Below are 22,279 nucleotides of genomic sequence, written 5' to 3' on the forward strand. Positions count from 1 at the left end.
GCTGGGCTTCCAGATATTTTACAAGAATTGTATTTGATAAAGATGGACTTTTAGCATCATCCTGAGGCTCTTTTTCTTCTTTTGCTTTTCCTGAGGTTTGGTGCTCCCCACCTTTTGCTTAACAGAATAATCAAAGACATTTGTTTCAAGTAATATAATGAGACAGAACTGAACAACCTGCTTCTTCTAGGAAATGCAGTCAGGCACAGTCCCATCCACTGAGTTACAAACACCTCAATCCCACTGAAATGGTAAAGTTGCGACAGGGCTATACTATTTGTGTGGCTATGCCACTTGCATCTCCCTTACGCATAAAACAAAAAAACCCAATTCATTCCTGTACATAGAAAACTAGGTAGGGCTAGAATAGAACCCTTTTGCCGTAACATGTCATTAAGTAAGGAGAAATCTTTGTGCTGATGGAATGTTCTCCTTAGTGCTACCTTGAATACAACCCATAATATTTGTATACATATTTCTCAGACACTTTTATATACAAGAGTACGCAGATATTTTTTTAAAAATCCCCCAAATCAGCATAAGTTTACTGATAAAGTAAAATGTTAAAAACAAACAAAAACCACATTGTTAATAGATTGTGCTGCTTGCTAATGGGCAACAGGAAAAATATTTCAGAGGGTCCAGCAAAGAACATAAAAGTGCTCTTGTGAAAAACACAGAAGATAAAGGGATTTAAGCTTAGGAAAAGAGATAACGGCTTTAAAAACAAGGCTTCAAGGGAAAAAAGCAAAGGTGTTTGTTTCCGCCTGCTTGGTCTTTTGGACTTGACAAAGTGAGGTGACAAAGGAAGGAACTATTCCAAATCTAACTTGGGTACATGGGGTCACGAAGAGTCGGACACGACTAAACGACTAAACAACAACAACAACTTGGGTTACTTTATTTATAGGTTTTCTATACACAAGCACAAAAGTCCCAAGCAGAAAAGGCAGCCCACCTCCTCCTGCTGCATTGCTTGGAACATGACTGGGTCTGACGCCACTTTCCACCATCTCCTATCGCAGCTACGTAACTTCAGCAGGATGCAGAGATATTCTAGTTCCTCACAAGCTATGAGCATCCTTTCACTGTCCCTTTTATTATTATGGGGTGTGTGTGTCTCTCACACATTAGCTTTTCCCCTTAGCTACGTCACATTCCTTCATTTCCTAACCCTTTATGACTGCTGCCACCATGTATCTGAATGCCATCTATTTTCTAACTGAGTTTAAAAACCAGTGGCCATGGTTAGGAGTAGGACAAAACAGCACAGAGATCCAACAATGAGGTTAAAAAACAACAAGTCAATTGTATTAGTAAAATATAATATTTGCATGTATGCCTGGTTTCTTAACCATTAGAATTGCTTTAAATAAGAATGTTTACACTGTATGGTTGCTGTCACGTTAAATGAAATAGCAAACACAACACAGGATTCCTTTCAGTAATTGTGTGAGCTTGGTCCTACCTGTATTCAAACCCAAAGCTAATTTCCCCTATGGCAGTCTTCCTCAGTTAACGCTCATCAACTGAGCACACTTACAATCTTCTGTCAAGTCCATGAACACTTCCCTGTTGAGTCTCTCAAGCTTCTTTCAGGACTTCTGCAGCCTCCCTCCCGCCCCCCCGCCCAGAAACTGTTGATACCTCACAGTTTCTCCATAATGCTGCTGATTCTTGGGGGCAGAACTCTCCTGAATGCTGCCTCTCTTCCCCGCCATTCTTCTCCCACAGCTCTAGCCAGTGATTTCAGCTCTCAGGCTTCATAAGCCACTCCGAGACTCTCCTTAAGTCCCCAGGTGTCCACTGTGTGACTCAACTGCCAGCACATGAACAACCACCACACACACTTTCCCCAGTCCCTTCTTGACCAGATCCCAGCCTTTTATTCTCTCAGAAGGCCCCCTATTCCCCAGCCAATAATTTCAATTTGGGTGGAATTCTGCAGCCTTATTGGCCTATAGTCAACCAACTGAAATTGATCAGATTCTGATGCCTTGGCTCAAGTATGTGGGACATATCCCCCGGTTGGACACATTGCAATAACTGTTGCTCAGCCTCCCTGCAGATACAGTACATGGCATCTCCCAGCATAAACTCATGACAGTTCACAGTTAATCTTCTACATTAAACTATGAATAAATCCATTTATACACCCCCCCCCAAAAATGAAAACTTTCACCTCAGATCAGAAGAGGATCTCACAAATATGCACCTCTGAAGCACACCCTTCCCAATTCTGCAGATGATTAAACAACTCGCAACCATAAACGAATAGCTAACAGCTGTGGAGTCTATTCTGCTAAGATTCCTCCTCCCCTTAAAAAAAATAGAAATAAGAAAAAGTCCGGCCTTTGGCCTCAAGGTGATTGTATTCTCGTGCTGTGGGGAGATGGTGGATGGTTTTAAGGCAACTGCTGTTCTTATCAGCTTCTCAGCAGCTTATTTTGGATTGTTTTTCTGCAATAACCTACAACGTAATAAACCAAGTGTGTAAATATTCCTGGCATCAAAATTGTCAGTATATAAATTGTCCCATATATAAATTGTCCTAATAGTTAGTCTGCAAGAAATAACTCTGAAGCAGTCTTATGTTACATCAATATATTTATTGCCTTAGAGGTTGAACTCTTTTGTATACAGAAATCTAAATCCATCAAGCAAAAATAAATAAACTGTACATTCATTTTTTAGGTTCGTAGCAGCAATTTCTTCTCAGAAATAAAACAGGAAGACAGATTAAACAGCTTGCATGTTCTTTCCAGTCCCAAGTACTCTGGCGGGTAGAGCATACACTTGCAACTAAACCAGGGTTTAGTTCAGAGTATTTGTGTGTGTATTATATGTCATATATCTATCCGTTCTGATCTGTTGAGTTGGAAAGCTAGAGAGCTAATGCCCGACAAAAAGGGTGTGTAATAGATATTTTTACTGTATTATTGTTTACATTTTACATTATACAAAATATGCAAACGTTACCCCTTTATTTACAAATGGGAACAGTCTGAGGGAAAATAGACACAAAAAGCAAAGGCATAGAAGAATCAAACCCAGTGATTGAGGCTAAAAGTATACCTGCACGACAATTTTAAATCAATTTTGAGCCTGCTATGGTTTTAAAGCAAAGGAACCTTGTGAACTGAAGTTCACTTTGAACTACGAAGTCACCAAACTACAGTTCCCAAGGTTCAGTGGGGAGAATTTGTAATGTAGTTCAGGTTCCCTTATCTAACCTTTAAACCAGGAGTAGGCAACCTAAGGCCCGGGGGCTGGATGCGGCTCAATTGCCTTCTCAAACCGGCCCGTAGACGGTCTGGGAATCAGCGTGTTTTTACATGAGTAGAATGTGTCCTTTTATTTAAAACACATCTCTGGGTTATTTGTGGGGCATAGGAATTCGTTCACCCCCCCCCCACAAAAAAAATGTAGTCCGGCCCACCACATGGTCTGAGGGATGGTGGACCGGCCCACGACTGAAAAAAGGTGCTGACCCCTGTTTTAACCGCTGAAGCCCAACCTTTATCATTAAACCGGGAATGTATCAGTACAGCAGTCAGCTGAAGAAATTCCTAACAGTGCCAATAGAGGTTGGACAAGTATTCCTGGTTGTTTGTTTCTCAGCCTATAAAACTGATCTTATCAAGGAGATGATACTAGGATACAGCTGCACTTTGCTCTGAAGTAGTGAAAATCAAACATAATTGCTAAAGGAGCCTGGAGCAGCTTTCAGGGTCCCCCCCCCCTTTCTCCTGAGGGAAAGCTTCAATCTTCTGAGAGAAAAGGGAAGAAACAGACTAGCTATGTTTGTACACAACCTGATCAAACTACTTTTCACTCTAAACGAATACAAGTCTGACAGAGTCTCAGGTGTGCTAATCCTATTCCTAGTTGTGAAGCTAATAAAGCAGGTATCCAGGAACAACATAAGCCTTTTTCTCTTTCATGACAGGCTTTCACCTCTGACAGCCAAGAGCAATAGCTCTTTTCAGAGACATCTAAAAAGGGCTTGTATACATCAAGAGACAAGTTATTCACGTTACTCCTCCACTAAAGTAGGCCTCTGACATCCATTTTGAGGAAGAGCTTCAACAAGGCACTGGTGTATTCCTAGTGCTGAATAGAAATGTAATTCTCTGCATCTTCATCCCCAACAGGAATTCTGTTGCAAACTGGGAAAACAGAATTAAAATATGTTTCAACCACTCCCAGAGTACGCTTTGAGCTGCGTGGAATGAGTAATGAGTTTTGACACATAGCAGATTCTTACTGATGGAAGTGTAAATAGGCACTATTGAACTCATATTGAGACAAAATTGTCAAAGCAATATAGGGATTATTTTCTCTCTCTGGGTATTTTCTCTCTTTACACAAAAATATTCCCCCAATGGCAGCAAGTCTGCAGCAGGAAAAAGTTCGGCTTCAAGACCTCCATTCAGCCTGCCAATAACACAGTTGCCACCTTCAGAGTCACACATAACTGCATTTGCAGGGTTGCCAACTCTTCACAAAAGTTGTAAACTAAAGCAAGGGAAAGGCTCAGTATGTGTCATTCTCTTGCCGCAGTGATGGAACAAACACCACCTGCCGCACAGTAACCGAGAGTTTAAATACCGAAACCTCTATATGGAGGTCTAAAAAAACCCACCACTTTGCATATTTGTGGTAGTGTTCTACAGGTGAACATTTGTCACATCACTGGTATGGAAATGCTACAAACACCTGGGTGACTCACACATGGGTACAGAGTTTTCAAATGCCATACTTGCTAAGTAAAATGTGGCCACACAGACCTTTTTGGTATTGATTCTCCATAACTAGCTGTTTTCTTCTTTTTAATTGTTGGATTGAATTGGAGAGTTGTGTGTTTCATATCAATCAACTAACAGAAAAATCTGGAAGAGGAAAGCTGATGAAGAATATGAAAACGCCCCCCTTTCCAGACATTCGTGCCTTACTCATCAGGTCTATATAGTGGCTTCTGTCTAAAATTTATGAAGTTACTATCTTTGGAGGGAGGGGGCACTTTATGTTTGACACCTACACTTTGCAGCTTTAGAAACCAAGTGGCAAGACAGGATAGGAATTCTAGTGAGAAACTAAATTTCTTGCCAAAGAAAAAAGTAAAAAAAAAGTCCTGAGTTAATTTGTGAAGTGTGGGAAGAATAGTAAGACAGGCAGGTATGCTTCCATAAGTACTACTTATACAATGCTAATTGCAATACCAAAACAACAGCTTGAAAATTAAGTTTAGCACCTTTGATCTAGAGGCTTCAAGTAACAATAGAAGACATGCAAGTCAGTAAGATTCAGAAGATATTTTTAAGAATTCAAAATAGAGTCTTGTGATGTTGACAGTGGATATGGGACCACAGACAAAGTTGTTTACCAGGCTCGATATTGAAAATGATTCTGGACGACAAAAGCAGTAGCAATTTAAACACTGAAGCATAAGGTAGTAAACTTACAGAGGCAGGCTTATGAAAGCATTTGGCCTTCCAAAGAATATGGATAAAGACCAGTGAAGGGAAAAAATCATTCAGGAAAAACAAAAAAACGAAATTTGATGGTCCACTTAAATTTATATTTGGGGGCATAGCCTTAGCGAAGTAGAATGTGAAAGGGCAGGCATCTCAAGAACAGACACATGAGGCCTACCCACCCCCAAAATAGAAAATGTGGGATATATATATATATATTTAAAGGGAGAGATGTATAGGTGAACTTTTTAAGTTGAAAGAAAACTCTCTGGAGCACAGAGTCAAGAAACTGTACTTTGAGGAGAAAAGAGCCACAGAGGAAGAATCAAGAACAGATACAAAACTCGTTAAATCCATCCACAGAATCTCTTAGGATCATTTTTGTGATAGCCTTTGCAGCAAACGGTGACTGGGAAAAGTCAAACTGGAAAGGGCAAAAGGCAGGCTGCTAAGGGAATTCAGAAACTAATATTTCATGTCTCTATGTTTCTTTTTGAAGCAAGGAGGGCGAAAGAGTGAAAAACACATTTGTGACATGCATTTTAATTTGCAGCATGGCAAAGAATAACCCGAGGAAAAAAATAACACCATCCAATACACTTTGCATATCCCATTCCCACTCAATGGGGAAGCTACACATCAGGTCAAGAGGTTATGCTAAACATGAACTCCAAGTTCTGCTCCTTTTCCTTTCCTAGCTCTTGTCCTGTCCCCTTTCAGTCTGTCGTCTTGAGTTGTACTAGGTTGACAATAAAATGGCTAATTCCTTGAACCTCACAAATAGTACTCAGGGCAGAATTTCACACAGTGGATCATTCCATGCTTCTTTTTCACATAATTTGAAGCAGGCGGGATGGGGGGGCACAACCCTTTCTCCTCATGCTGTCTTCTCCACTGAAGATTGCTTTACTCTCCACTGAGGAAAGCTTTGGGACTCCCCAGGAAAACAACATGAACAAAAAGGGTTAAGAAGCCCCTCTTCTCCACATTGGCCTTCCTTTTCAAACTGTAGTCTCAGTTTTCGGGGGTGAGCATGACATTCAGACCTCCTCCAAATTGGGGCCATTTCACCAAATATTTTCTGAAGGGGAATAATTTTCCAGAGGATTGGGGAGAGGGCTCATTATTAGCAGCAGAAGCTTATTTATTTTTATTTTTTATTTTTTACAAAAAGCTCCTGTGAATCCCACATGATGCCATGACTCTGCAAAGTTTCAATGCGCTGAATAGAGAAAAAATGGTTGCCTCCAAACACAAAAGTTGGAACAATCATCTGCCCTCCCCACCTTGAAAATTAGGAGAGCTTACCCAGCCCATTTTGCAGTCCGCAACTCGGCTGGAGAAATAAGAGGAAAGAAACTGAGCTCCACCCATGAATATTTTTTTAAAGCCTGAAAAAATAATAATCACAAACTACATGCAATTGTCTAAGGGTTACTATTGATGGTGGAACACTCCAATCATTAGAATATTGCCAGGTTATTCTAGAAAATCAGAAGTGATTTACAAAATGTAACCTATATGTTTTGAGTTAGAAATCTGTGTTTTTGAGCTTAATAATTCTACAGAGACTTTTAAAATGCCTCCCAATACAAAAGTCATTGCATTCCATGGCAGCAAAGTCCAGCTATTGGAGTGCTACTTACACATATTCACTGTAAACAGAGGGCACTATTATACAGCACCATAAAATCTCTCTTGGCAGACACTTTATATATTTATATATATCTATTGTTACAACATGTTGCACAGCTTCTTCTGATGATTACTGAATGATAAGGGGGAAACAGTTAATAATACTGATTTTCTAAATAATCACCATGCATACTTTTCAGTAGTCTTAAAACATGCTTCTCAGGAACAATCAAACTAGCATTAGAAGCATGTCATTCAGAACCTAGAAGCAATCAGGACTACGCTTGCAGATATCGCAAGCAAATTATTCTCTTTAATCATTATCGGGGAAATCAGCATCTCAAAAGCCACTTCTATAATGTATAACTGTGCGTAAGGATAAAACACCATCTTCTCTATTTTAAGCGACTTATGTACATTGCCTTAAGTCTTTACCGCTGCAACACACAAATGGATGACATGAACAATTAAAAAAAACCTGGATTGAAATTTCTAGGTTGTTCCAACCCATTTTACAATACATACATTTAGACAAGCTCCAGGTAGAGAAGCTACATAGTTAGCTACATTCACTGTTTGCTGGTGGCAAGGGGTGGGGTGGGGGGAAGCAGGGGAAGATGGTTTTAAGAGCATAGGCTGTGTAAATAATGAAGAAAAGGCTAAATACTGCCTTTGATCACAAATGAGTTGGAGAGAAAAGGCATCCCATCAGCAAATAACCACTTGATTCGGTTTCCATTCCCTTTTTGTTCATGACACAAGCTTGGACACCAGAGGGCACTATGGTTCAACTCTGGAATACCTCCCCGCCCATGCATGCTATTAGGAGAGATGAGATCCAAACAAGTCCATACCTAAAGCCATTCCTCCTTTTCACAAGCTCTGAATTCCATCGCCATTTTTTATAAACATGCTTTCCCATGATTTCAAATTACAAGCATTCCACAATGAAGTACCAAGGTCAATGGCATACTCTGCTTCTTCTGCAAAAACAGAGCTACTTGTTTCAGACCCACATGGGTTTTAAATATACAGCGATACTTGCCCACAGCATCACATATTCTGGAAGTTCCGCAGTTTATGAAGGACTTAGGAGACCTGTCTCTTTGTAAAGGCAGCAGCTTCCTTGGCCAAATTCTAGTCCAAACAAGCTGGTAGTTGGCTCAAGATGCTCTTGCCTCTGAGATCCAAGATTCTCTTGCCTTCCTCCCTTTTAGTCAGAGGAAGAGAAGCAGTTACAAAACAATTCACAAAGTAGCATGCAGTCGCCGCCACTGTTCATGCCGCTGGCTGAGTAATGGCAATCAGATCAATGGGCTAGATGAACAAGCAAGACATTCTCCCCCCGAATAAAAATCTGGTTTATGTGCCGTGTGAAAACTTGCTGGTAATCCACTTTGGGCCTCCGCTTTTTCCGTGATCGACCTCTTGTGCCACCTGCACTCGTCCCCTCCGTTTGGGAGATTCTGCCAGACAGTTCAATCTCTTTCCCATAAGTTCGAGGCAGGCTAGAGCTCCGTGTCCTCTCTTTGCTTGAGCGCTTCTTCACCCCTCGTTCTTCTGACCTCCTCCGACCTGACTCGGACTTCCACCTAAGTGTCCTAGGATCACAAGGAAGAGCTGGCAGATCTGCAGCCATCTTTGAAACGTCTTTTGTAACCAGGGACTCTTGCAGCTTGAGTCTGTCGAACAGCTACAGGGGGTGGGAGGAAACAAATATGTTATGAAAGCTGTCATCTCATTCTGTAATCTGAAAGCATATGGCCCACCACGGAGGGCCAAGCTAGAGAGTGGGTGTTTTTTGCAAGAGGAAAAATACATAGCAATGCTTTTCATGTACTTGCTGTTGGCAGGATAAAACAAATCGTAAGCACTCTAATGCAAAGGAGATTACTTATTTGGCAGTTATGGAGTTATCCAACTTCCACGTTTTCTGTGTGCATGACTAACGCACCTCACGCATGTACACATAGCAGATTTGGCTTTGTGACAAATGCCACTGCCATGACTTTGTACTGCTATGTTAAATCCTGGGGCTAAAGCAATAGATCAATCTGATTTGAGCTGTAACCCCTCTGGGACAAGGACTGCATCATTTCAGTCTGTTGTGTGAATAGAGCCTAGTTCATTGATGGCATTGAATAAATGTTAAAGAGTAAGTGGTACGAGTGGATACATTTTGCTGGATAAATCTGCTGACCACTGGACATGAAGAGCAATGGCTAATGGAGAACTCACACATGCATGCTCATCATTTTAGGAAGATGCCCATGTGAAAAGCCTATCAAGGGCATAACCACAGACAGAAGTTTCCTCTCTCTTTAACAGTGTTTCCCAAGGAAGCAGGTTGCAAGCTATCAAGCATGTGTATACCAGTTGCAAGTAAAAACACATCCAGTATCAAATGTTTTTAATTATGTTTTGTAGATATTTATAGTTTGCTTTTATTGCGTTCCATATGTTGTAAGCCATCTTGTTAACATTTTACGAAAGAGTGGATTAATGTTGCCAAGTGCGCCAAAAGATAAAGGTTTTGGAAAAAGAAATCTCTACCTTTGGACAGCAACTTTATAAGCTCTTTACAAGGTAAGGACTGGAAAGTGGGAACAGGGCCCACTTTTGCTGCTCTATCCATTTACCTAACATTAAGAAATGAGCTAGCGCTACAGCCTTAACCTTAAGTCTGTTTTGAAATAAAATACACCCTTAGTACGTGGGAAATTGAGCTTATAGGCTTAAATTTAGTGCACTTGCACCAGCCAACTACAAGGCTGGCCCAAGACATTTTGCTGTCTGAGGCAAAGAACAAGATGGTGCCCCCACCCCCATTGCATGTACCGAATCCAGCTGGAATGGAAATTAGCAGGCTAGCTTGGGTAGGCCATGGTGTGGCACATACAGCTCTCCCTTCCAACACCTTGCCACCGTTCTCTTCTCCATATCTGCTGCCTCACTCTGCCTACTCTGACAACCTAAAAGCAACACGACAGGCCAATAATTTGATTACAACACTTTATATAGCTACGAAATTGTATCTTCATTCAGAGTCAAGTGGCATACAATACATACAAGGTAACACCAACTAATGTGACTTCAGAGAATTTCCCGAAGTAGGGGATTTTTTCAATGATGTATCAGAGAACGATTCAAGCTTGAGGCAACATGCCTTCCAAAATAAGTATAAAGTCCCCACCACAGCATGGATGCGCCTGGTTATATCCACAACTCATAGGTGAAACTCGGGAAATTAGAATATTGTCGAAAAGTGCATTTATTTCAGTAATGCAACTTAAAAGGCAAAACCAATATATGAGATAGATGCATGACATGCAAAGCAAGATAGGTCAAGCCTTTATTTGTTGTAATTATTTGTCGTTAGGCGGGTCAATTATAAATGGAATGTAATTAATTAAATGTAATAGCGATGTTTATTTTTGTATTATTGTAACAATTTGTTTTATTACTGTGGAATTTCCAAAAGAAAGCATTTGTAAAAATTAAAAGAAAAATTTAAAATAATAAGTTGCATTACTGAAATAAATGCACTTTTCGACGATATTCTAATTTTCAGAGTTTCACCTTATTTAGCAGTGAACATGCTGAAAGAAGTTGGTGCTCCTGAGGCAGTAGCAGGATAGTCCTTCCTGGATAACCGACTGTTTCAAACTTTCTTCCTCAGCAAATAAGAGGTCCGAGAGGGTACATAGGTTACAATGGTTCAGCTTTCACTACTAATTAGTGACTCTGAATGAAGATACAATTTTGTGGCTATATGAAGTGTTGTAATCAAATTATTAGCCTGTCATGTTGCTTTTAGGTTGCCAGATTTTTCTGTTTGCAACACAGGGGATCTTTGCTGTCACTCTGCCTAATGGCAGGGCTGGCCCAGAACAACAGACAAGCGGGAGAACGGCTACTTACTCTGGTGAGAGTCAACTGTGGCTCTACATAGAAAGCTTGACCCAGCACAGGTTTTCGATATGTCTCATCTACGTCTGTCAGGGCCTAGGGCAAGGGAAGCAGAAAGAAAATCTCAAGGCAGGCTGTGGACGTACATGGCATTTTTGTAATGTAACTTTTGGGGCCTGGGTGCAGAGAATTAGGAATTAGCATTATCCAGCTTACACATTAATTACACCAATAATTTAATCCTTTCCGGGTTTTTTTTTTTTATAAAAACACTGCTTACAATTATTTATTTTTAAAAGAAAATCAGAAGAAAGCACAAATTTAAACAGGATACCTGCAAAATTAAAATTACAAAATGTTTGCGCATTTCTTTTCATCTTCTCCTTAGCCTTTTTCAGAAGTGCTTTGCATGCCTGCCTGCCTGCCTCACCCCTAACATCCCCAGGGGCTCCACGCTTCCAAGTTCCCGGGTTCAGTACAAGGGGAGTCTGTGCACATAGACCTCTCCATATGAATGAAAGCCCTGTGCATTGGGGCTTCTCCTTTTGAACTTCTGCCAAACATGACAGGTTTGAGGGGGGGGGGCTGTGTTAGAGGGCACAGCCACTTGCCTATTGCCCTTCCCTATTCTTCTGAAGGTTAGCTTGCAGCTAACACTCTAGACGGGTGGCACATTCAGCTCATGTCTTAATTCTGACTCGTCAGCATCCAGTTTGAACTAAACTGAAAAGCCCTTGCAGAGTTAGCATAACATGGAAGGAAACTTAACAAAAAGACAACAAAGTGTGGTGGACCTGCCCAAAAATTAAAAGGTTTTGGGAAATGATCCATGAAGAAATTCAAAAACTAATAAAAAACACCCTTTTCAAAGAACGCGGAGTCCTACCTATTAGGAATATTAGATAGTGATATTCCACAGGACAAAATAAATATTTACTTGTATGCATCAACAGCAGCTCGAGTAGTAATTGCTAAAGTCTGGAAAGAATCCACCGTACCAATGAAAGGGGAATGGATAGACAAATTATGTGAATATCTGCAATTAGCCAAACTAACAGATTTGATTAAGACGAAATTCGAAAGATAAGACTAGGATGCAGTGGGAATGTTTAAATGAGTATTTAAGAAAATCAGGTATGGGAAATAACACGTGGTTATGTTTAGACTAACCCAGCAGGATATGAGAATAGGAGGAAAAATGTAAGGCGAAAAATTATTGTATATAAAGGAAAAATGACAATTTATTATCAAAAGACAGACCAGCGGAATAATGAAACACAATACTTCTGTGTAGAACCTGGTGGAAGCATATAAAGAATCTTTTATTGTTGTTTTTTGTTTCTTCGTTTTGGTATAGCTATGCGGTAACATTGTTACTTTTGATCTTTTTTTCCTTTTCCTTTTTTCTTTTTTTTTGTATAGTTTATTCTTAAATCAATTTATTGTATGAAATAATGTTTTATTCTGTGATATCAAAATAAAGATTACTTTTAAAAAAATAAAAAAGACAACAAAGTGCTGTGTATGTGGGAGAGAGGCCAAGAGAATGGCAGGGGAGACCCTTAATGCCAGATGACTTGGGAGTTCCAGTAAAACAGATGACCACTAGGGCTTTTATTGCCTATTTCAGGGAGATTTCTGCTTTCACCCATACATTTTCAAGGACATTTTTATGCGTGCCTTTCATTTAGCAACCATAACATGTAACAAAAAGGCAAAGGCGATGGGAAAGATCTTGCAGGGGGGCAAATGGGGGGGCATAAAACAAGAGAAAGAGGATGGTAAGTGAGAACAATCTAACACAATTAGCTCAGCTTGTGTTAACCGAAGACAAGACTCTGAAGAAACACTCTCTGGTCCACAGAGTGCAAGACTGTTCCACTGATGAAGCCTTGCCTTGAACTGACCAGATAAGAGCCAAAACTCACTTCTACCTGAAAACTAGAGGATTGTCCTTACCCCTTTGCTGAACAAGCCATCTGGCTGAAGTAACCCTTTGCCAATTGGTAATTAGCTGTAAAATCATAGAAAGGCGGTGACAATCCTTACCATATTCCAGAACTTGTCAAATGCAACCAAGAACCCACTGCAGACTCCACGAAGTCCTTTGAAAGTTCGGACGTGCACGTTGACTTTTACACCATCACGGACGCATCGGTGAAGCTCCCCAAGCGGACTGCCTTCGTGAACTAGAAGAAATGTAAACTGCCATTACTTTTTACTGAAACAAATGCCACGGAGAATAAAACAATACCATTCACTGTTTTAACTCAAAGCATTGCAATGAACTCTGCTTAGGGAAAATGTGACAAATTTATACACTCATACTCAGAGCTCTTAACTAGATTCCTGTACAGCAGGAATAGGAAAGCTTTAGCCCTCCCATTATCCTCCGCCATTAGCCATCTTGGCTGAGTCTGATGGAATTGGAGAGTCCAACTACATCTGAAGGGTCATAGGTTCCCCATCCTTACTCTACAACAGGGGTCAGCAAACTTTTTCAGCAGGGGGCTGGTCCACTGTCCCTCAGACCTTGTGGGGTGCCGGACTATATATTTTTTTTGGGGGGGGGGTTTGAACAAATTCCTATGTCCCACAAATAACCCACAGATGCGTTTTGAATAAAAGCACACATTCTACTCATGTAAAAAACACCAGGCAGGCCCCCCAAATAACCCAGAGATGCATTTTAAATAAAAGGACACATTCTACACATGTAAAAACATGCTGATTCTCAGACCATCCGCAGGCCGGATTTAGAAGGCAATTGGGCCAGATCCGGCCCCTGGATCTCTACATGCTCTACAACTTGCTTTTTAACTTCTTTTCACTTTTGCTATGATAAAACAAGTTAATCTTTAAAGTGTCATGCCCCAATGCAGTTAAGGAATTACAAATTTAGCTACACTTTATAACACTACTGAAGACTTCAGTTTTCTTATGTATGTAGCAATTGTCATAGTAACAACATACTGTATAAGCAAAATTGGTCATCCTCATCTAGCTATTAAGATTTACATCCCACAAAACCCCAGTAAGTAATATAAAGTGGAACTCGGGCTTATTTAAATCAGAACCAGTGTCTGTAAGGTCAAGTCTTGTCTTACTCTGAACACTGAGCTCCATGGGCTCAAAGCGGAAGACTTGCAGAAAATTATCAAGGCTTCACAACTCTTCCACATATCAGTTTGTTCTTTAGTCCTTTGTGTTTTCAGGAATGCTTATCTGTGGAATATTTTGCTAATAAAGCACTCTGATCCCGTCCTAATGGCACTGAATGGCCTATTCACCCTCTTATCAATCATATCCAGCTGGCACAGTTCCCTAACCCTATCAAACACCAAAGAGATGCTTCTACACTCTGATGGTGATTTCTCCAGAGGAGGAAACACCCTGTGTTAGATTCGTCTCTGCAGCACATAACCATTCTCTGAACATCAAAAACTATTATGCTCTGCATGTAGCTATTATTTTTCTGTGACTTAAAAGCAATGCAGATGCATTGTCAATCATTTGTGCAGCCTAGGAGGCCATAATTACATCCCCAATAGTTCAAAATGGATTTCCCCCCCAAATGTAAAGCATGTGTTTAATACCCCAATTCTAATGGATAATTAAAAGGCTACTGGGGGTTGTCACCATACAACATAAATATTTTTAGTAGATAATCACTGCCTCTGTAACAAAGTGCCAATCATCAGCATGGTTCCTGTGCTTAATTTATAAGCACACATAGTCACTTGCCTGAATGGGACTACAAGAGTGACAACAAAAACGAATCATAACATGTTTACAAGAGCTGCATTGGCTACTGGTCTATTTCTGGATTCTGTTTAAAATGTTGACTTTTAACTTTAAAGCCCTAAACAGTCTGGCAGCCTGAGACCTGGCTATCTGAATAATTTTCTTTAATATCAGACCAAACTGCAGGAGGCAGTGCAAGACAGGAGTGCCTGGCGTGCTATGGTCCATGGGGTCACAAAGAGTCGGACACGACTAAACGACTAAACAACAACAATATCAGTCTCAAAGGCCCTTCTCCATGGACATCTGCTTTTGGAGGATAAGTGACTGGCTACAAGAGGAAAGGTCTTTTCAGTGGTAATACACAAATTTTGGTCACCCCCGCTAGATCAATATGCTTACTTATAGTAAGTAAAGACTACAAAAGCATCAGGTCAAGTTCATCCTGCTTTCCACTGTTTTAACAATGCCTGAGACTCTTTTAAATGCCTAAACAAAATAAAAAAAATCCTTCCAGTAGCACTTTAGAGTTTGTCTAAGTTTGTCGTTGGTATGAGCTTTCGTGTGCATGCACACTTCTTCAGATACACTGAAACAGAAGTTTTTGTAAGTGGCAGTAAGGTATGAAAAAGGCCTTCTAGGTAAACACTCACACTTGGATTCAAATAATCCTAAGTAGAAAGCAAAAAAACATGTTAGTACTAGAGTCGTACCTTGGTTTTTGAACTGCTTAGTTCTCGAACATTTTGGCTCTTGAACACCACAAACTCGGAAGTGACTGTTCCGGACTGTGAACTATTTTTGGAAGCCGAAAGTCTGACGGGGCTTCCGTGGCTTCTGATTGAATGCAGGAAGCCACGCCTTGGTTTTTGAACATTTTCAGAAGTTGAATGGACTTCCAGACAGATTCCATTCGAGAACCAAGGTACGAATGTATTCCATGAACTCTTGCGCAAACAACAGGAGTTTGCACACACTGTGGCACCTACATGGATGAGGGTGTTAAATTACAGCTCAAGAAACATAGGGAGGACACAGGCTGTAATATATAAACACCAAAAAGCCATATAAAAGTTGTAAGAGTTCACACAAACACAATAGCTCTTCTAGATTGTGGATAATGAGGGCTGGCTCTAGGCCCGCCCCCTGAGAGGCGCGCCTCCGCTGTTCAGCAGCTTCAGGCCACTCTCCGGAGGCGTGCGGGCCTGGGGCCACCTCTGCTGCGCGCAGGCTGGGTGGCGCAGTGCAGCTGCGCTCGCCCGTCGCACTGGGAAATGGGGCGGGGCGCCGGAGGGATCCGTCACACCACAGCGCCAGGGCGCCGGGCATGCTTAAGACGGCCCTGTGGATAATTTTTATTGTGCAACACTCTTCTGCTTTGTCAAGAACAGCCCTCCCATGAGTGGAACAAGCTTTCTGCACTCTGGATCCAAGCCAGTGTAGTAGCAATGTAGCTTATCTAGCATTCTTCGTCTTGCACACCAAATCTTCTGGATAAGCAAACTACAGTATGTAAACGTTATCAATGCCAGACATCCAACAGAGTAAGACAGTACTAATGCCTTATTTATGCTCATAAGCAAGGCAAAAAACCCTGACCTATAAAAAAAATGATGACGCTGACACCTCTGATTATAGCATGTTGCAAACTGGCATTCAGACTAGATATCAACTCAAAACTAATGTTTCCATTAGTAAGTGAAATTGATCATGAGAGTGACCCTGAAAGACGGCCAGATTTGAGGCAGGGGTAGCCAACAGGGTGCTCTCTCCATATGCTTTGGGCTACAATTTCCATCATTCCTGACAACTGAACAAGGCTGGAGCTAATGGGAGCTGTAGCCTTAAACATCTGGCGGGAACCATGTTGGCTACTCCTGGATTTAGGATCTTTACAAATATTACAGTCCTTTTGGGATATAAGCAGCATCAGTTTCCCTGCTCCAGCAATCCCCATCCAGGCTCTAACGTTAGGATCAGTTTACAGCATGGAGCTATATCTCCAGTGTAGAGACCCACTACGCAGAGCATGACGACTGAGCCCCAAGCAACAATGGCTTCTAAACATTATGTGCCAGGGAAGAATCTCACCATAGGAAGACCCTTTCTGGCACTATCACTTTCTGGTTCTCCAGCTCTATCCATGTGCTGTAAAGGCTTTTGGGGAGCTGAAGAATCAACATAATCTCTTCTCTATCTTAATAGCTAAACAGCTAGATTTTTATGCATGAGAGAGACCACACTATTATCTGGGTACTTCAATCATTCTTTGGTCTTTCACAAAAGCAGAGAAAATAATTGTTATTCAAGGCTTAAAAACAAGAAAGGAATTTAAGATCTCTTCCCATGCAGATTATGCAGCTTTATCAGTCTTGGAGCCTGTGAAGTTTTAGAGTTTTATTAAGGTTTATTAACTCTGTAATGCTTCCAGCTACAGAATCAATGAATCCAAATCAGACTTTCTGCAGCTTAACAAAGAATCAGAAAGAACTCTGTGATATTCTATAGTTCGAGTTTAAGAAGATACAACTTATCTTGGTACTTTCTTGGTTTTTATTAGTAATCAACTGATTACTTTTTTTATCAGTAATCAACCAAATTAAATATGATTTTCAGGAAAGGGGCACATGTATTTTCTGGCTAGGAAGGATTGCCTGTACCAAGCAACCTATATGTATCTATCGCCAATCATACTGGAGAAAACAAGAGCAAAAGAATGAAGTAACACGTCCTTTAAATAGCATGGCTAGATCCATGGGCATCAATGAGTTAAGTCTGCATAAAATAAGCTCTGCATGGATAGCAATTCAGTGACCCAGGAGTAGATTGCTGTAACATAAACTGGCTTGAACACTACAGGTAAACCTATCTTGTACGTTGAAAAGCTTGGGCAAATGCTCCACTAAAATGGCTATAGAAGGTCAATATTTTGTCAGGATAACGCCAATGTAGACAGCATGTGGTCAATGCTGCTGCCCATTGTTATATATGCTCAGTTTATTATTTATATGGAAACAAAACACATATTTGTTCCTAAAACCATCTACTTTAAAAGCAAGTGGCTAGCAATCCAAAGTCAGTTAGGAAAGAAGATTAGAGGTTTTATGGTAAAACAACATCTGGGCCATATACCAAGTCAGCATGTAAGAGAACCTTAAAGACAATGGCAATTTGTAATTTAAGGCCAAACTACATTAGACTGTTGTAAAGTGTCTTTTTTTTGGGGGGGGGGTAGGTTGTATGCCTGAGACAAGATAAAATAAGAACTTGGAAAAAAAAACTCCTCTCTCCTCTTTTTGTTTACAAAGTCTCTCTGCTGGAACAACAAGCCTTCTGTGTGTGGAGGAACACAACTGCATACAACCCTATATACTGCTTTTTGGCCCTAAGTTTCTCAAAGCTGTGAACATAGTTATCACTTTACATTTGGTTAGGAATCACCATCTATTCGCTAGTTACTGGTAAGTGAAATTTACTAGCCAGCCTTTTCAACTCTTTAGCCTGAAAAATGGAAACTCATCACATGAATAACAAACAACACTGTACGTGTTCAATTAAGACTTGAGATCTAATTACTGTATTAAGGTGCATGTAAACTTTATTTCTGACAGTCTTCTGGCTCTCAGTACAGGTATTCCAAACCATAATGGAAATCACGATCCCACTGAAATAAGTGGGAGTTTTGCAAAAGGATTTCGTGCATAATCTCAGAATAATCATCATCACACTTACTTCAAGCTGTGATTCACTTGCCTATCATCATGTTATCACAAGTCACTGCACTATATTTATAACCCTAGGATGGATAGTTAAGAACTTAGATTATAACAATGTACAGGACATACCGTTGTTATAACTAGCGGGACATATTGTTGTTTTATCTAGGACAGTGGCATTTTTCAGAAGCAAAACAGCCTTTTCTCAAAGGCTAGCCTCTCCTTGAATCGATACTGTAAGTAGAAAATAAGCAAGAGGAGTGAGGGATAAAAGTGACCTCAACAGACCCCCTGTCTGCCACCAAATGCAGGGCTCCTGCTTTGTATTATACATGTCAAGCCACAGAGTGCAGAAAAAAACATGTGTTTGATGGGGGGGGGGCAAAGCAAGCTGCAGAAAGTACCTGACTGGTTACATCTCCCGGCAGGAGACTTGTGTCTACACTTCATGCTGTCTCTGAGCTGAGGCCCTTTGGATGCAGTCACTCTTGCTTTGCAACTTAACAGAGTACCTGACCTTTGATGTCTAAATCAAGCTGTTCAGTAGGCAAGCTTCTGGGGGCCACATGCCAGCAGTAGGTGGGGCCAGAACCAAAAGTGGGTGGAGCAAGGAATCAAAATATTACCTTTGTGCTACACCCAGGGAAACAGAAGGCAGGGAAACAGAAGGCATTATACAAGTTCAACGACACAGCCAAACCAATGAAAAACATCCAAGGAGGATGTGAAACAAAGCTATTGAGGGGTGTATCTGGGGAAAGCCCAGAGGGCCAGGCAGAAAGGAGAGGGCTGTATAGGCCCCTGGACCTGAGCTTTCCATCCCTGCTCTGACCAGTACCAGACCTAATATCCACCATGGACAACATCCCTAAGGCAATACACCTCAACATTTCATGCATCGCAATGCCCTTAGCAATTGTTCTTGCCAGAGTGTTCCCCAAGGCCATGGAAAGTTCTATCACTCTTGTTACTCAACAATGTGGTTATGCAGACATGTTCCTTCCACGTTGTTACTCAACCATGAGGGAATATATTGAACTAAATGTCCAGTTATGAACAATGTTATGACCCATTTTCAATCAGCCGAATGTCAATTTAAGCCAGCATGGTGTGGTGGTTACACTGTTTCAGGGGATCCAGGTTCATATTCCCCTTCAGCCATGAGGCTCCCTGCATGACCTTGGCCCAGTTAGTCACTATCTCTCAGGGTTGTTTCAAGAATAAAATAGGGAATACAGCCACATGCACCATCTTGTCATCCTCAGAGGAAAGGCAGGATATAAATGTAGTAAATGAGCAAGTAAATTCCACATCAGACCAAGAGGTCATACATATTTCCTTACACCAATAATCTTACCGTGTTTTTACACCTTAATCTCTTATCAAAGCACCTACCTTCCCACACACTGCAGAGCTTCTCCAGAACTACATACCAATTTATTCCCTCTTTATTCAGTTCTCCCTCTTGCCCACACCCATGATCTCTTGCCTCAAAATATACATATTTTTGTCACTCCAAACACTTCAGCCCCTCTCTCTACAGCCTACACACACCCAAATCAAGAAAACACATTCTTCCCAAAATGAAGCTACAAACCTTTGGGAGGGGGCATGCTTTTCGCTCTTAATTATCTATGGTCTCACACAGATGGAGTTTTAATCGTGTCTTTTGAAAATAGCAATATCTTTTAGACTCCCCCCCCCTTTTTTGCCAGTTTCAATGCAGGCATTCTTTCATATATTGCAGGTCGTTTTGAGTTACTCTGCCTAAAAAAGCAACCAATGAATTTAATAAGAAAATAATCACAATAACAACAAATACCCAGCCAGAACTCCAGAATGCACATGTGTTTTAAAACGTATGTTTCATAACACCAAATGGTGTCTTTTTAAACACTGCAATAGCAGCACAGGCTAGTGCCAACTAACACATAAAGAAATCAGCGTGCTATGCAGATTTTTATTTCTGCGGTTTTGCCTGTATGTACACAGTGCCGTGTGCCAAGACCATGCGACACGTACACACATGGGTCTAAGCCAAGCCAACACATGGGGGCCATGGTGCATCACAGTGCACATGGGCCACAGGCGTGTGTACTTGTCACATCCATAAAACTGTGAAATGCTACCAGCGAGTGGCCCATTTTCAACGTGGAGGCTCCACTGAGGAATCCATCCCCAGAATGCCTTTTGCAGTCATAACAAAGGGCTGCCTCTGAGCATACGCAGAGTGCATTTCCCTCCCTTGCCGACTTATAGAAGTTCACAGCATATACTCCTCTTCAGAAACAAGCCAGCTCAGCTTCCCTTACCGGGCATCCTAGTGAGCACGTTGCGAGGCGCCCTCCTGCCCCGCTGCTGCCTGGCCCTCTCGGCCTCTTCTTGCTCGGGCTCCTTGGCCACCATGAGGCTGCGGAGACGCTGGATGCGCTCGGGGTCGGCGGGGGCCCGTCCGCCTCGACTCCGGGCGCGGGTCCCCGCAGGGCGGCTGCCGCGGCCGACAGCCCCTCGCTGGCGTCCCGGAGCGCGGAGCAGGCCGCGCTGGAAGCTCTCGTACTCGGCCAGGTTGTTGAAGTGCGGCGCGGTCGGGTAAGGCAGCGTCGTGCGCTCCGAGTAGAGCGCCAGCAGAGGGTCGAAGCGCGGCGAACTCACGTCCAGGCGCCCGGGGCTCGGCGAGCGCTCCGAGCTGCTGCGGCCGCCCGAGCGGCGGCGGCGGCGCCTGGGCCCTGCGCCGGCCTCCTCTGCCTCCTCCATGGCTCCCTGGCCCTGCTGGGAAAGTATCTGCCCGCAGCTCCTCGCTCTCGCCGCTAAGGGCCGCCCCAGCACCGCAGGCGTCTTCCAGCCTTTCTTAGCGCTGCTTGGCGCTCTCGGAAGACGGCCTGGAGCGAGGTTCCCACCACCTGCGCTGGGGCTGGTCCTCCTCCCGGCGACCGTCTTTTGGCTTTTCACCCATCGGCTGCCCTAGGAAGTCGTAGCTGCAGCCGGTTGCCGCTTGTCCCCCACCGCGCTGGCCGACACAGGAAACATTATTCCCTCGCTTCTCCCTCCTTACTCGGCGTTAGTTAATGAGAAATAACGCCCGACACCCCATCGCGCGTTTAATACCTCCTGCCGTGTCCATGATTCCCATGGATTTGCTGGCTGGATTTGTACGGTTCTCTCTGCAGATTTTGCTCAGCAGAGTTTAATGCCTATGCAATATGTGGCAAGAAAGGCTTACGTCGTGCGAAAGAAAATTGCGCTAACTTTTCTTAGAATCCGCAGTGAGCCAATATGAAGTGCCCAGAAGCGGGAAGTCGCACTTCGAACGCGGCGTTGCAGCCCAAGAGTAGCGGGATTTCAGGGTGGCGCCTAACCAAATTCATATGAAATAATCATAAATACGAGGTGCTACAGCATATTCTTTTGTCGCTTATAGCAACCATTCTAAATGCAGAGGTGGAAAACAATGAGACCTATTTTATATAATTTAGTCAAGAGATTGACAAAATCCAGGGAGCCATCTGGCACACCCACGTCTGGCATTTAAAAGTGTATATGGTATGTTAAGAATAGCGGGTATTTAACACCTACGTTTTCTATTTTTAAATCATTATTTCATTTCATTTTTTAAATAAAAAAGGGTCGATTCATATATTGAAGGAGGCACAGGGGGGGGACACCACCTTGTTGAAGCTAAGCAGACCCTCAGGGAATCAAATGTACACCACCCTGAGTTCTGTGATGTAAGAAAGGTGGCATATAAAACTAAGAAAATGAAATTAAATACTTGCACTGGTGATGGATCCAGTTGAACAG

The 22,279-nt window shown here is 42.1% G+C and overlaps 1 protein-coding gene across 2 annotated transcripts; it reads right to left on the reverse strand.

The window, feature by feature from the left end:
• Positions 1-2,589: 2,589 nt before the first annotated feature.
• Positions 2,590-22,263, reverse strand: LSM11 (LSM11, U7 small nuclear RNA associated). Of its 2 annotated transcripts, XM_035104963.2 has the most exons (4): positions 20,794-22,259; positions 13,071-13,210; positions 11,034-11,117; positions 2,590-8,805 (listed from the first exon to the last, which is right to left on the reverse strand). In XM_035104963.2, the coding sequence occupies exons 1-4, from the start codon at positions 21,233-21,235 to the stop codon at positions 8,422-8,424; spliced, it is 1,050 nt and encodes a 349-aa protein (XP_034960854.2). In that variant the 5' UTR covers positions 21,236-22,259; the 3' UTR covers positions 2,590-8,421. The 2 variants fall into 2 exon arrangements, with proteins under 2 accessions (XP_034960854.2, XP_060127604.1); XM_060271621.1 differs by lacking the exon at positions 11,034-11,117 and having other exon boundaries at positions 20,794-22,263.
• Between the last annotated feature and the right edge of the window lie 16 nt (positions 22,264-22,279).

Source organism: Zootoca vivipara, chromosome 2, assembly GCF_963506605.1.
Source record: "Zootoca vivipara chromosome 2, rZooViv1.1, whole genome shotgun sequence".
NCBI lineage: Eukaryota > Metazoa > Chordata > Lepidosauria > Squamata > Lacertidae > Zootoca > Zootoca vivipara.

Coding starts and splice junctions, on each gene's coding strand:
- LSM11 (XM_035104963.2), bottom strand. CDS start 21,235: ATGGAGGAGGCAGAGGAGGCCGGCGCAGGGCCCAGGCGCCGCCGCCGC. Junction 13,211..20,793: donor CGTGCTCACTAGGATGCCCG/GTAAGGGAAGCT, acceptor CATTTCTTCTAG/TTCACGAAGGCAGTCCGCTT. Junction 8,806..11,033: donor CACAGTTGACTCTCACCAGA/GTAAGTAGCCGT, acceptor CACCCCCTGTAG/CTGTTCGACAGACTCAAGCT.